The sequence below is a fragment of the Panulirus ornatus genome, chromosome 44 (genome assembly GCF_036320965.1).
Source record: "Panulirus ornatus isolate Po-2019 chromosome 44, ASM3632096v1, whole genome shotgun sequence".
In the NCBI taxonomy this organism is placed as follows: Eukaryota; Metazoa; Arthropoda; class Malacostraca; order Decapoda; family Palinuridae; genus Panulirus; species Panulirus ornatus.
Genome location: NC_092267.1, coordinates 7682033 through 7698150, shown reverse-complemented (window position 1 = coordinate 7698150; position 16118 = coordinate 7682033). Strand labels below are relative to the sequence as shown.

The following is a 16118-nucleotide window of genomic DNA, read 5'->3' as shown; positions in this document are numbered from 1 at the left end:
ATAGCTCAGCTCTCTTAATTCTGGTATGATCTTAGTTGCCCTTTCCTGGACTATCTCAGTTAAATCTTTATGGTTCTTTTTTTTTTTTTTCTTCTTTTTTTTAACTATTGGCCATTTCCCATGTTAGCGAGGTAGCATTAAGAACAGAGGACTGGGCCTTTTTTGAAATATCCTCATCTGGCCCCCTCTGTTCCTTCTTTTGGAAAATTAAAAAAAACGAGAGGGGAGGATTTCCAGCCCCCCCGCTCACTCCCCTTTTAGTAGAAGGCAACTAAAAGGGGAGGGAGCGGGGGGCTGGAAATCCTCCCCTCTTGTTTTTTTTTAATTTTCCAAAAGAAGGAACAGGGGGGGCCAGGTGAGGATATTCCAAAAAAAGGCCCAGTCCTCTGTTCTTAACACTACCTCGCTAACGCGGGAAATGGCGAATAGTTAAAAGAAAAAAAAAAAAAAGTTGCAATGACCAAACTTATGAAGTATAATCTAGTTCTGGCATAATATATATTGTGAATAGTTTACCAAATGTATTCCTACTTATGTACTTAATTGCATTTCTAATATTGCCAGGAGAAAGTTTACCTCATTAACTATTTCTCTGATATGAACTTTTGGTTAAGCATGTTACTATCTCCAACATCTCTTTTGCATACAGATTTCTGTAGCTAATTTTGTGCTTGATAATATTCATGTGCAAGCCTTTCACTGTGTTCTGTTCTTGTTATTTTGCACTAAGTTAGGATTGAATTTCATCCGTCATTTTTTAGACCAACTTTGGAGTTTGTCTAGGTCCCCTTGTAAGTTGATATAATAATCAGTATTTCTTTTTTTTTTTACTTCCTACAATACCATGGCATCATCTGCAAATGGAGGAGAGTTAAGATTGGGGGTGACCTGATAACAGCCTTGAAGTTTTTGAATTATCTTGGACGATGTTGACAGTGACCTTTCTATAGAGATGCAGCCCCAGGGTAACCAGAGATCATAACAAGAAGTTAAGCAAAAGGACAGTTATAAAGTACATAAAGAAATAATGCTGTAGTCCTCACTAAAGATGGTGGATGGTTGGAATAGACTGAATAAGGTCAATAAGTGCCGACTGTTTACAAAGGTTTAAAAGGTTACTTGATGGCGCAGACAGTTTAAGAGAAAGCCCCACAAGTGTAGGACTCTCTCTGTGTACAGTACAAATAGGTAAATACAACATCACTACACTTTTGATCTGTTGTCCCACCCATTAGACACAGCCAACTTCCTATGCACTGCAAGAGCTTTATAGATGGGACTTTTTGGGCAGGAGAGATAGGTTGTCTCTTCATGAAGGTTTTTGTGGGGACATATGCCTTTGATGTATTTTGTTGAAAAGTTTAAGGTTTTCCCCATATGGCATGAATGTGCTTTTTGTATTTCTTCACTATATATAAATTTCAGTTTCTCAGTATCTTGAGTTAAGATAACAGAGTAAGATATGTACTTGCAGCTTACCACTGTCAGCTGCTAGAATGCCTCATGTCAATAAAGTCGGATATTGTCAAGGATCTTCTATGTGTCATTGCATATGGAACTCCAACCTCCCGTCCACCAGCTTCCAACCTTCTTTTCTATTATTGGCCAAGTCTCAATCCAACCCTTCATGACCGGAGAGGCATACATATTAAATTTAGTGGTAAGTTTCTGGTTTTTAAAAATGTATTTGTTGCCATTCATATGTCTCCTATAGTATAAGTTATGCTTAGTTTCTGTAAAGTTTTATTCACAGCACTAAAAATATGTTTTTCATTATGTTTTACTGAACTTCACTCAATTTTACATATCTTAGAAAAACAGTATTATTAATGAAAATTTAAATATTAACTTGACTCCTTTAGGACTCCCTTGGCCCAGGAAGATTATTGCAAGCAAGATTTGTCTAATATTTTCTTTCCAGGGTCATACAGAATGCAGTTATTAAAAAGTTTCTGTTCCAGTCAGCTTCAGGATTTGTATTCGTCCTTGATGCTAGACAACAAGAAATATTTTACTTCTGTATAACCAGTGAAATCTGGTGGTATAAATAAGTATCTTGGCTAGTTCAGAATAGTTTTCATTTCTTACAGTGTTGTATACTTCAAGATTCATGGCTGTAATTTCCTTTTAGTTTTTAGCACAAGTATTTGATGAACTGAAATGGTTAATGAAGCTTTCTTGGAAAAGCACTGGTGATTGCTGTTATATTTTTCTGATAAGCTTTTTCATTTTCATACAGCTTACAGGAGAATGTTTGTGCTGCCTTTCAAGAACTGATTTCTGAAAAATTTGAAGATAATTCATACCTACAGAGTCCCATGAGCATCTGAAAGAGCATTTAGTCACAAGGGGTTTGGTTCAACAAAAAGAATAACTCTCCTCATCAACTGCCACACATGTGTAGGGTTAGGCTGAAGCTCATTCTTGGATACTCAGTGACCTAATAGTGACAAACTAGGCAGTATGACATCAGCCACAGCTCGTGTCAGAGCTTGTTCATTGCCTTGCCCTCTGGTCTTCTATTGCCTGGTGTTGGTCTGCTGCTTGTGATGTGGCATTACAGTAGATTTCGGTCCGAGTTCCTGTCCCTTACCTTGTCACATTGGTATAATCTTTATATTTTTGTAGTTACAGTAATGAATTATACATAACTTGTCCTTTTTTTCAGGAATTTTTGTTTTTTTGGCACATTGTGCTGGCAACTGTTTTCCTTGTTTGGAGTCAGCTTTATCTCTTGTACTGAAAGCTTTCCTGGTATTGTACAGGACTTAAAGTTTGTTCCAATGATGTCTCCTCTTGAAGGACATAAGGATTCATTTTCAGTTTAAAATTAGGCTCTCTTCTGTAAATACTGTTAAATGTTTGTTCAGGAGCATTACCAATGAGGCTTTGGGGATACAGTAGATCTAAATCTTATATTACATGTTCTTTCTGATTTTTCAGTTTTTAGAAATTGAATTTTCAGCTTTTCTTAAGTTGGGTTCAGCTACATTTGTTGTCTGAAGTAGATTGAGGGACTTCCTTAGTTGTCAGTAAATTAACTTGCTTGAAAGAAGTTTTAGGTTTGCTTTTCACTAGAGTCTTTCCTATTTAGGGAATTCCATTTCCATTTTGATTGCATCCCTTGTTTTTGTAACAAGTTTCTAGGATGCAGTGGGAAGAGACTGGGTAGTACATGTTAGGCAGGTGGCTTTGTCTACCACTCATTATTTGTTACCTTGTGGTGGCTCAGATGTTTGTTCACAGGAAGTTGGAGGCATTAACACATTGCCTTCTGCTGCTACAGCTGTGGAGAAAAATTCTGATAGTTTAATGGATTTTTTGGTTGTCATCTTAACATTTCTTTGTGCATTTTAGATGTCCATTTATTATATTGTGCTGTGCCTCTTGGGTGCATACCTCTTTGGAACCTCAAACTAGGGCTTTCTTTGTTGTAAGTTTTCAAAACTTGTTCTGTTTGGTAGGTTCTTCTGGAACTATCTTTTGAAAACTTCATTCATGCCTGAATCTGTGATGTATGAAGAAAAGTCCTTAAGTGTTACTGTGATACTTTAATGGGACATGTGCAGGGTCTCTACCCATAGAAATTCACAATGATCCCTCATGAGATGGTTTGTTTCACAGAACCTAATTAAGATTTGGTAGTCTTCAGTGCATAGAACTTTTCTTGCTGCTGGTATACTGATTAAGTCATGCTTAAGCTTAGATGATCTTGTATCCTTATATTTTCAACAGGGGATAGCAATACAGAATTCCATGGTCTCAAGAAACCATTATCCCAATTAGTATAGAGTTGACTTTCTGAGGTTACAAGTTAAGTGGGTGCTTACTCAGAAGTTGTTATTCTTTTTTGAAATTATTGTGATGGTATCATAACAACTTGTCCTTTTTTAACTTTTTGCCAGAATTGTCACAATATCATCATTAAGATGGTGGTACTATTCTGTTTAAGAGAAATTATAGTTCTAGGCTTTCGTCCTGTTATTGGTTGATCTACCATTGGAGTGAAACTAATCCCTTGGGATTATGCTTATGAAGCCTAAAGATAAATCCTGGCTGAGGAGACAACAACATATTGTTTTGGAATAATCCAGGATGATTGTAAGACCTACATTAATCTCCCCACCCATATGTAATGGGCCTATAGAAGGGGAAGTCACAGAGCCACAACAACACCATAGAGTATCGGTCTGTATGGCGAGTCAGACCTATTGTGGGGTGGTTTTTTTTTTGCTGAAGTTATGTAGACTTTTGTTCTTTCAGCCAAATCCATTGATGTTCTTGTTGGCAAGAAGCACACCAGGTTGAATGTAGTTGCTTGCATTCTTGTTCAGAACAGATGGTCTGCCTGAAGCCATGATGTTAGGTGGGTGACATTAACAAAAGCAATATTTGGCAATTTCTGAACAAACTTCCTCAGCTGAGTTCTTGTTGCCCTCCCTGATGTTGTTTTGAGTTTTCTGCCTTCAGGAAACAGTATTGTCATCTGACAGCCAGAACATCACAAAGAGTAAGACTTTTCTCTGTTTTACTTTGTTATTAGGTTTTTCATGAAGCCCACCACTTTAATAAGGGTATGCTCTTAGATGCTCATAGGGCAGTTTTTGTTCATGAGAAATGTGGGTTTTGGTGTGAGAAAAAATTTCTCTACCAGAGGCAGAGCCCTTTAAACATCATTTCTGATATTCTTTCCCCCTCCTTCCTATCTCTCCTATTCAGAAACCATATCTTGATTCTTGCAGCAGTAAGCATAAGGCAGATGATAGCAATCACTGAAAACTGAGGCAAGCTAATGAACGAACCCCAACATGATATGTAGCTTTGATTTCACGGTGTCTGGGCAGCAGCTGACTGGATGTTTAAGCTCTATGAAAGAGCATCACCTTAACCTACACATTGGTGAAAACCTTCACCAGTGTATAGGTGGGAAGGGGGAAATTCTCAGTAATTTTTTGCCAATTTTGTTGAGTTAGATGGAGGGATTCCAACCCCTTCCAAGCAAGTGCTCTTGGAGATGGTCATAGGGTTCTGTGTCTGGTAGAAAAATGCTTTTGCATACTTCTAAATCTACATTTTTGCATCAAAATCATTCAAATATCATTTTTCTTGTATGCTGCAACTACATAATGAAAAGGTTTACAGATAACTCCTCAGTCGACTTTGATAATGACCTAGCTGTATATATATATATATGTATATGTATATATATATATATATATATATATATATATATATATATATATATATATATATATACGTATATATATGTATATATATATCTTTTCACGTGTTTACAGGAATTGATCCACTAAATATTCTGCATCTGATTGACATTACTACAACTTTGATCTAAATCTGTCATCAGAATACTTTACCCAACATTAGTATTTTACAGGGATAGCAATCCAATGAACATGACTTCTTATATATGCTTTCACATGTGCAATACTTACCTTTATAGAACATGTTTCAACTTTTTTTTCCAGTTTAGGACAGTCATCACATTATCTGCCAACACAGTGAGGGTTTAGAATTTAATTGAAATACACTAATTCTGGTTTTTATTTTGTGATTTGCTCTCATTCACAGACTCATGTCTTAACCAGCTGTTACAGTGATTGCAATAGTTTTAGGAGAGATACTTGAGACATACTGTAGCCAGCTCCTTTACACTGATTATAATACTTATGAGATGGATACATAAGCTATGGTATTCATAGCAGTGGATAAGATCTGAGTCTGTCTCGTACATATCTAATCTCAACCTGATTTTTAGTTTGGCTAAAACTATGATAATTCCAACATGTATATGTAATGTTTGTTTGTCAACACCTTTTCATATGTTCATTGAGTTCCTCAGTGTTAGTTTTTCATTAGACTTATGTTGATGTATGTAAGATATGTGTCTGATTGGTTGGTGTTGGCCATCTTTCTGTTTTACAACTTGTTTGATGGGGTGTTCAGTTGTTGATGTTTTAATTTCTGTCATGCATTTGTTAGGAATTTGTTGAACTGACTCTTATTTCTATGCAGACACTCATTTAATAAACAGAACAATGCATTGCATGGGAAGTTATAATTATACTTACAGGAGGGAGAAAGTTTTCTGTGGTGGCTTTAAGATTTATATGAAACTTTATAGGCAAGGGCTATTTTTCAAATGTTGACCTATCTGATTCAGTTTATCTCTGAGAAATGTTAAAGAATTGGCAGAAGTATGAAGAGTACCAGGAAGTAGACATTACCAAGGAAAACATCCTTAGAACTTATTTATCTTCCTGTACATTGAGCTCTTCACTACTTATCTAAAGATATGGAGGGAGGAGGATAGGTAAGTTGTCATAGCAATTCAAGTATTATTACGATAATGAATTAAACCTTATGCATTTATGCCAACATTTTGAATATAGCCCAGAGCTTCCTGGTGTTGCTATCACACATGTGCAACAGAATCAGGGATGTTCAGATTGATTTATGGTGCTGTACTGTTCAGTTTCCTCAGATAGAATTTAGGAAATTGACTGTAAAACAAACTCCAAATATGTATCCCTGATGATGTGACACAGTTAACAGCATGTCCATGGAAACAGAGGGATCAGGTCTTGAAGGTGCTCACTCCTTGATTTACTGAGACAGCATTACACTTGGCTTAAGTCTTAGAAGAAATAGCCTGGATGACACTGGATGTTAGCACCTCATCCTCAGACCCCTGGAAGTCACCCCTTCCCTTGTAAATGCCTCGTTCCCTGGCAGCTTACGATGCAGTGTCTGCATTGAGGTTAACAAAAGACTTGTTTGTTGCTGTTTCCTCATGCTTATATATGTTTGAACATCTGTCAATGTGACCATGATATGTTTCTCTATATTGCATTTCCCTGTTCTAAGTCCCTGGGAAAATTTTCACAGTTTCACAAATGTGCTATTATAAAGAGTTGGACCAATAACTTGTTCCTTGTAACTGTGAAGCATTGAAAAATTTCCTGTCCAAGACCCTTTCTCCATCTCTGTCTTTTACCTTCATAGCTGTAGCATTCAAACAGCAAACTCTCACTTTCTACAGTGTGTATTCTCTCTTCTAGACATATCAAGTGTGTTGAAGGCAATGTTCAATAAATCGGCACAGGCCGCGAAAAGTGATTCGATATCCCAGACTGCAAATTCTGACAGTGGGGAATCGAAAAGTCCAAAAGGTATCATATTTTCTGCCTGACTTATTGGTCCCATTTATATTTACACTTAGATTTTTATATATAGACATGATTCTTAATGTATAATACACTAACTTGTACCCCTTAGTGCTCATGATTCATATTTATAGATTTTGAAAAACTAGAAAAGCTGCGAGTCATGGCACAGGGTTCACAGAATGTCAAGCAACCTTTTCTGCTTAGTAACATTGATCCCTCATAAAAACAGATATCAGAAAAGAAGGAGAAAAGTTTACCCAGTTCTGCCTCTTCCTACCTTTCCTCCAAAAGTCTCTATGCCCATAACTGTCACAAACAAGACAAATCTTTCAACTGCATTGTCTCTGCTATGGCTCTCAGTTGACTTGCCAGCTTCTGGAATCAACCTTCTATCCCCCTACCCTGGCTGTGCTCTTCCCTGAACTTTTCCCGACAATTGAAGTTGTATCCTTAACCATGAAGATGGTTAGGGAAAGAATTGATGTTGGAAGTCTCACATATGTTTTCTGCTACTTTGCCAAATGTGCTTATTGTAAAGAACCTTTTAGATAATAGATGTGATTTTATATCATAATACAGTAATGAGTTTGCTCATCTGGGTCTTCCAGTATTGATCCTCTCCTTAATGCTTGCAAAATCTCACCCTCTCCTTTCTTCCAGATATATGTTGCACGAAAGTATTCCTGCTTGTTCGTGAGGACTTCAGCCTAGCATGTACAGTGTATTACAGGAAAAATGACTGGGATATAACACTTTTGTAACATTTACACAAATATGTGATTACCACATTGCTTTTTCTAAGGATATATAAATATTTATTTATAATTACTGTAGGGCCAGTTTCTATGAAAGAGTCCTAGCATTACCCAGGTTCTTTTTCTAAAGGCCCATGCTGCCCAAAGCTGCATGCTACTTTCATTAGCAGTGAGAGATTAATACTTTGATAAAACTGTACTTCCTGTGATACATTCTTGCCAAAGGTGACTTTTCACTCATGGTGTAACCTCGAGTAGGCAGAGTCCAATAAAAACCTGCATATATATATATATATATATATATATATATATATATATATATATATATATATATATATATATATATATATGTATATTCTATTATACTTTGTCGCTGTCTCCCACATTAGTGAGGTAGCACAAGGAAACAGACGAAATAATGGCCCAACCCACCCACATGCACGCGTATATACATACATACACATCCACACACGCACATGTACATACCTATACATCTCAGCGTATACATATATATACACACTCAGACATATACATATATACACATGTACATAATTCATACTGTCTGCCCTTATTCATTCCCGTCGCTACCCCGCCACACTTGAAATGACAGCCCCCTCCCCCCACATGTGTGCAAGGTAGTGCTAGGAAAAGACAACAAAGGCCACATTCGTTCACACTCAGTCTCTAGCTGTCATGTATAATGCATCGAAACCACAGCTCCCTTTCCACATCCAGGCCCCACACAACTTTCCATGGTTTACACCAGACGCTTCACATGCCTTGATTCAATCCACTGACAGCACGTCAACCCCGGTATACCACATCGATCCAGTTCACTCTATTCCTTGCCCTCCTTTCACCCTCCTGCATGTTCAGGCCCTGATCACTCAAAATCTTTTTCACTCCATCTTTCCACCACCAATTTGGTCTCCCACTTCTCGTTCCCTCCACCTCCGACACATATATCCTCTTGGTCAATCTCTCCTCACTCATTCTCTCCATGTGCCCAAACCATTTCAAAACACCCTCTTCTGCTCTCTCAACCATGCTCTTTTTATTTCCACACATCTCTCTTACCCTTACATTACTTACTCGATCAAACCACCTCACACCACACATTGTCCTCAAACATCTCATTTCCAGCACATCCACCCTCCTGCGCACAACTCTATCCATAGCCCACGCCTCGCAACCATACAACATTGTTGGAACCACTATTCCTTCAAACATACCCATTTTTGCTTTCCGAGATAATGTTCTCGACTTCCACACGTTCTTCAAGGCTCCCAGGATTTTCGCACCCTCCCCCACCCTATGATCCACTTCCGCTTCCATGGTTCCATCCGCTGCCAGATCCACTCCCAGATATCTAAAACACTTTACTTCCTCCAGTTTTTCTCCATTCAAACTTACCTCCCAATTGACTTGACCCTCAACCCTACTGTACCTAATAACCTTGCTCTTATTCACATTTACTCTTAACTTTCTTCTTTCACACACTTTACCAAACTCAGTCACCAGCTTCTGCAGTTTCTCACATGAATCAGCCACCAGCACTGTATCATCAGCGAACAACAACTGACTCACTTCCCAAGCTCTCTCATCCACAACAGACTTCATACTTGCCCCTCTTTCCAAAACTCTTGCATTCACCTCCCTAACAACCCCATCCATAAACAAATTAAACAACCATGGAGACATCACACACCCCTGCCGCAAACCTACATTCACTGAGAACCAATCACTTTCCTCCCTTTCTACACGTACACATGCCTTACATCCTCGATAAAAAACTTTTCACTGCTTCTAACAACTTGCCTCCCACACCATATATTCTTAGTACCTTCCACAGAGCATCTCTATCATCTCTATCATATGCCTTCTCCAGATCCATAAATGCTACATACAAATCCATTTGTTTTTCTAAGTATTTCTCACATACATATATATATATATATATATGGAAATAACAAGAAGCAGGAGACCAAATAGGAGGTGGAAGGATGGAGTGAAAAAGATTTTGAGTGATCTGGGCCAGAGCATACAAGAGGGTGAGAGGCATGCAAGGAATAGAGTGAATTAGAATGATGTGGTATACTGGGGTTGACATGCTGTCAAATGTCAGGGGTAAACCATGTAAAGGTCTGAGGGGCCTGGATGTGGAAAGGGAGCTGTGGTTTCTATGTATTACACATGAGAGCTAGAGACTGAGTGTGAACGAATGTGGCCTTTTTTTTGTCTGTTTTCCTGGTACTACCTCGCTGAAGCAAGGGGCAGCAATGCTGTTTCCTGTGGGTGGGGTGGTGCCGGGAATGGATGAAGGCAAGCAAGTATGAATATGCACATGTGTATATGTGTATATTTCTGTGTATGCATAGGTATATGTATATATGTTGATATGTATATGTATATATATGTGCAGGTATGGACATTCATTTTTATATATGTGTATACGAGTGGATGGGCCATTCTTCGTCAGTTTCCTGGCACTACCTTGCTGAGACGGGAAACGGCGATCAAGTATAATAATAAGTATATTATTTTCATTATTATTATACTTAATCACGGTTTCCCGCGCCAGCGAGGTAGCTCCAGGAAACAGACGAAGAATGTCCCATCCACTCATATCTACAAATAAATATACATGAATGCCCATACACACACATATACATACATATACATATCAACATATACATACCCATACACAGACATATACATATATACACATATTCATACTCACTTGCGTTCATCCATTTCTGTCACTACCCCACCCCACAGGAAATAGCATTGCTAGGGATAGGGGAGAAAGAATACCTCCAACTTATTTCCTGCGTATTGTAGAAGGCGACTAAAAGGAGAGAGAGAAGGGGCTGGAAATCCTCCCTTTGTTTTTAATTTTCCTAAAGTGGGAATAAAGAAGGGGGCTAAGTGAGGATATTCCCTCTAAGACTCAGTCCTCTATTCTTAATGCTACCTCACAAATGCAGGAAATGGCGAACATGTATGAAAAAAATTATTCATTTATCTATTTATTCTATTATACTTCATCACTTTTTCCTGCGTTAGTGAGGTAGTGCCAGGAAACAGACAGAGAATGGCCCAACCACTCATATACACGTACACAGATGCCCATTAATGCACATATACATACATATATCAACATACACATACATATACATATATACACATGTACATATTCATATATTCCTATGAGTCCACGGGGAAAATGAAACACGAAAAGTTCCCAAGTGCACTTTCGTGTAATAATCACATCATCAAGGGAGACACAAGAGAGGAATATAACAGTCAGTTGATATACATCGAAGAGACGAAGCTAGGACGCCATTTGGTAAACATTTGGTAAACATGTCAATCACATGTTTACCAAATGGTGTCCTAGCTTCGTCTCTTTGATGTATATCAACTGACTGTTATATTCCTCTCTTGTGTCTCCCTTGATGATGTGATTATTACACAAAAGTGCACTTGGGAACTTTTCGTGTTTCATTTTCCCCGTGGACTCATAGGAATATCTTGATCACGCGCAAAATTGTGATCTTTTCCAATATTCATATATATATATTATGTACAAAGTGTTGCCAGTCTCCATTTGTATGAGGTTACACTGAGTGACAAGTCACCTATGGCAAGGCTGTATCATTTTGAGTACAGTCTCATGGAGGAGTTTATTATTTCCTTGCTACAAGGAGTAGTGCAGTCCTGAGTTGCTGGAGCTTCTGGAAAGGAGGACCTGGGTAGCTTCAAAACCTTTTCTTAGAAAGGGTCTGCAGCAAATATAGACAAATAGAATGAATACTATATACATGTGGGTTCTAATGGCAGACCATTCTCATGAGGATATATGTGACAATGTGGAAATGCTGTTTTTTCTCAGCAACAGTCAATTTCATGTGTATATTGGTGTGGCAAAGTAATGTATGATTGATGTAGTGTATTATGTATGATAAGAATTATTTTTCACTCAGTTCTTTTACATATTCCCCTATGAAAAGACATTGTGTAACTACTGTCATGGGAAGACAATTCTGCCACACTGCCAACAACCTAATAAATCTACCACATTGTCACATATCATTTATCCAAATAGGAACAGACACCTGGGACTCTCTATATACACATGTCCCTGGCACTGCCTTTTTTTTATGTTAGCTCAGATGGCACAGGCAGCAAGGCGGGAAACGGTGATCAAGTATGATAAATATAAATATATATACTTCCCACGTATTCCCCGCGTGTCGTAGAAGGCGGCTAAAAGGGGAGGGAGCGGGGGGCTGGAAATCCTCCCCTCTCGTTTTTTTTTTTTTTTCATTTTCCAAAAGAAGGAACAGAGGGGGCCAGGTGAGGATATTCCAAAAAAGGCCCAGTCCTCTGTTCTTAATGCTACCTCGCTAATGCGAGAAATGGCAAATAGTTTAAAAGAAAGAAGATATATATATATATATATATATATATATATATATATATATATATATATATATATATATATATTATCCCTGGGGATGGGGAGAAAGAATACTTCCCAAGTATTCCCTGCATGTCGTAGAAGGCGACTAAAAGGGGAGGGAGCGGGTGGCTGGAAATCCTCCCCTCTCGTCTTTTTTTTTTTTTTAGTTTTCCAAAAGAAGGAACAGAGAAGGGGGCCAGGTGAGGATATTCCCTCTAAGGCCCAGTCCTCTGTTCTTAACGCTACCTCGTTAATGTGGGAAATGGCAAATAGTATGAAAGAAAAAGAAAAAAAAAAAAAAAAATATATATATATATATATATATATATATATATATATATATATATATATATATATATATATTGTCCCTGGGGATAGGAGAGAAAGAAAACCTCCCACATGCTCCTAGCGTGTCGTAGAAGGCGACTAAAAGGGGAGGGACTGGAGGGCTGGAATTCCTTCCCTCCCATTTTTAATTTTCCAAAAGAAGGAACTAAGAAAGGGGGGCAAGTGAGGATATTCCCTCTAAGGCTCAGTCCTCTGTTCTTAACATTACCTTGCTAACGTGGAAAATAGTGAATATGAATGATAATAAATATATTTGTGTATGTGTATGTGTGTGTGTGTGCGTGCGTGTGAGAGGAAAGGCCATGCCATTCTTTTTGTTTCCTGGCGCTACCTCACTGACGCGGGAAACAGCGATTAGGTATAATAATAATAATAGTAATAATAATAATAATAATAATAATAATAATAATAATAATGTGTGGAAGTCGAGAACATTATCTCGGAAAGCAAAAATGGGTATGTTTGAAGGAATAGTGGTTCTAACAATGTTGTATGGTTGCGAGGTGTGGGCTATGGATAGAGTTGTGCGCAGGAGGATGGATGTGCTGGAAATGAGATGTTTGAGGACAATGTGTGGTGTGAGGTGGTTTGATCGAGTAAGTAACGTAAGGATAAGAGAGATGTGTGGAAATAAAAAGAGCGTGGTTGAGAGAGCAGAAGAGGGTGTTTTGAAATGGTTTGGGCACATGGAGAGAATGAGTGAGGAAAGATTGACCAAGAGGATATATGTGTTGGAGGTGGAGGGAACGAGGAGAAGTGGGAGACCAAATTGGAGGTGGAACGATGGAGTGAAAAAGATTTTGTGTGATCGGGGCCTGAACATGCAGGAGAGTGAAAGGAGGGCAAGGAATAGAGTGAATTGGATCGATGTAGTATACCAGGGTTGACGTGCTGTCAGTGGATTGAATCAGGGCATGTGAAGCGTCTGGGGTAAACCATGGAAAGTAGTGGGCCTGGATGTGGAAAGGGAGCTGTGGTTTCGGGCATTATTGCATGACAGCTAGAGACTGAGTGTGAACGGGTGGGGCCTTTGTTGTCTTTTCCTAGTGCTACCTCGCACACATGAGGGGGGAGGGGGATGGTATTCCATGTGTGGCGAGGTGGCGATGGGAATGAATAAAGGCAGACAGTGTGAATTGTGTGCATGGGTATATATGTATGTGTCTGTTTGTGTATATATATGTGTACATTGAGATGTATAAGTATGTATATTTGCGTGTGTGGACGTGTATGTATTTACATTGTGTATGGGGGTGGGTTGGGCCATTTCTTTCGTCTGTTTAGTTGCGCTACCTCGCAAACGCGGGAGACAGCGACAAAGCAAAATAAATAAATAAATAAATAACAATAATAATAATAATAATGATAATAATAATATTTGTATAATAAGATTTGTATGGGTTTTCAGAAAAGAAGAGTGAATGTTGGGGTGAAGAGGGTGGTGAGAGTAAGTGAGCTTGGGAAGGAGACTTGTGTGAGGAAGTACCAGGAGAGACTGAGTACAGAATGGAAAAAGGTGAGAACAATGGAAGTAAGGGGAGTGGGGGAGGAATGGGATGTATTTAGGGAATCAGTGATGGATTGCGCAAAAGATGCTCGTGGCATGAGAAGAGTGGGAGGTGGGTTGATTAGAAAGGGTAGTGAGTGGTGGGATGAAGAAGTAAGAGTATTAGTGAAAGAGAAGAGAGAGGCATTTGGACAATTTTTGCAGGGAAAAAATGAAATTGAGTGGGAGACGTATAAAAGAAAGAGACAGGAGGTCAAGAGAAAGGTGCAAGAGGTGAAAAAAAGGGCAAATGAGAGTTGGGCTGAGAGAGTATCATTAAATTTTAGGGAGAATAAAAAGATGTTCTGGAAGGAGGTAAATAAAGTGCATAAGACAAGGGAGCAAATGGGAACTTCAGTGAAGGGCGCAAATGGGGAGGTGATAACAAGTAGTGGTGATGTGAGAAGGAGATGGAGTGAGTATTTTGAAGGTTTCTTGAATGTGTTTGATGATAGAGTGGCAGATATAGGGTGTTTTGGTCGAGGTGGTGTGCAAAGTGCGAGGGTTAGGGAAAATGAGTTGGTAAACAGAGAAGAGGTAGTAAAAGCTTTGCGGAAGATGAAAGCCGGCAAGGCAGCAGGTTTGGATGGTATTGCAGTGGAATTTATTAAAAAAGGGGGTGACTGTATTGTTGACTGGTTGGTAAGGTTATTTAATGTATGTATGACTCATGGTGAGGTGCCTGAGGATTGGCGGAATGCGTGCATAGTGCCATTGTACAAAGGCAAAGGGGATAAGAGTGAGTGCTCAAATTACAGAGGTATAAGTTTGTTGAGTATTCCTGGCAAATTATATGGGAGGGTATTGATTGAGAGGGTGAAGGCATGTACAGAGCATCAGATTGGGGAAGAGCAGTGTGGTTTCAGAAGTGGTAGAGGATGTGTGGATCAGGTGTTTGCTTTGAAGAATGTATGTGAGAAATACTTAGAAAAGCAAATGGATTTGTATGTAGCATTTATGGATCTGGAGAAGGCATATGATAGAGTTGATAGAGATGCTCTGTGGAAGGTATTAAGAATATATGGTGTGGGAGGCAAGTTGTTAGAAGCAGTGAAAAGTTTTTATCGAGGAGGTAAGGCATGTGTAAGTGTAGGAAGAGAGGAAAGTGATTGGTTCTCAGTGAATGTAGGTTTGCGGCAGGGGTGTGTGATGTCTCCATGGTTGTTTAATTTGTTTATGGATGGGGTTGTTAGGGAGGTGAATGCAAGAGTTTTGGAAAGAGGGGCAAGTATGAAGTCTGTTGTGGATGAGAGAGCTTGGGAAGTGAGTCAGTCGTTGTTCGCTGATGATACAGCGCTGGTGGCTGATTCATGTGAGGAACTGCAGAAGCTGGTGACTGAGTTTGGTAAAGTGTGTGAAAGAAGAAAGTTAAGAGTAAATGTGAATAAGAGCAAGGTTATTAGGTACAGTAGGGTTGAGGGTCAAGTCAATTGGGAGGTAAGTTTGAATGGAGAAAAACTGGAGGAAGTAAAGTGTTTTAGATATCTGGGAGTGGATCTGGCAGCGGATGGAACCATGGAAGCGGAAGTGGATCATAGGGTGGGGGAGGGGGCGAAAATCCTGGGAGCCTTGAAGAATGTGTGGAAGTCGAGAACATTGTCTCGGAAAGCAAAAATGGGTATGTTTGAAGGAATAGTGGTTCCAACAATGTTGTATGGTTGTGAGGCGTAGGCTATGGATAGAGTTGTGCGCAGGAGGGTGGATGTGTTGGAAATGAGATGTTTGAGGACAATGTGTGGTGTGAGGTGGTTTGATCAAGTGAGTAACGTAAGGGTAAGAGAGATGTGTGGAAATAAAAAGAGCGTGTTTGAGAGAGC

General features: G+C 39.0%; 2 protein-coding genes across 14 annotated transcripts in view; one reads left to right on the top strand and one right to left on the bottom strand.

Annotated features, from left to right (window-relative positions):
• The window catches only part of unc79 (UNC-79 domain-containing protein), a 216704-nt gene that overhangs the window by 8528 nt on the left and 192058 nt on the right, over window positions 1-16118 (top strand). For 12 of the 13 annotated variants that reach the window (XM_071687677.1, XM_071687676.1, XM_071687673.1 and 9 more), the window contains exons 7-8: window positions 1475-1660; window positions 7080-7190. In XM_071687677.1, coding sequence (XP_071543778.1) covers window positions 1475-1660; window positions 7080-7190 — 297 coding nt within the window. The remainder of the gene's footprint in view (window positions 1-1474; window positions 1661-7079; window positions 7191-16118) is intronic. The other variant, XM_071687679.1, reaches the window with a different exon arrangement.
• Window positions 1-16118, bottom strand: part of LOC139762701 (alkylglycerol monooxygenase-like) — a 255753-nt gene that overhangs the window by 63997 nt on the left and 175638 nt on the right. The window lies entirely within an intron of this gene.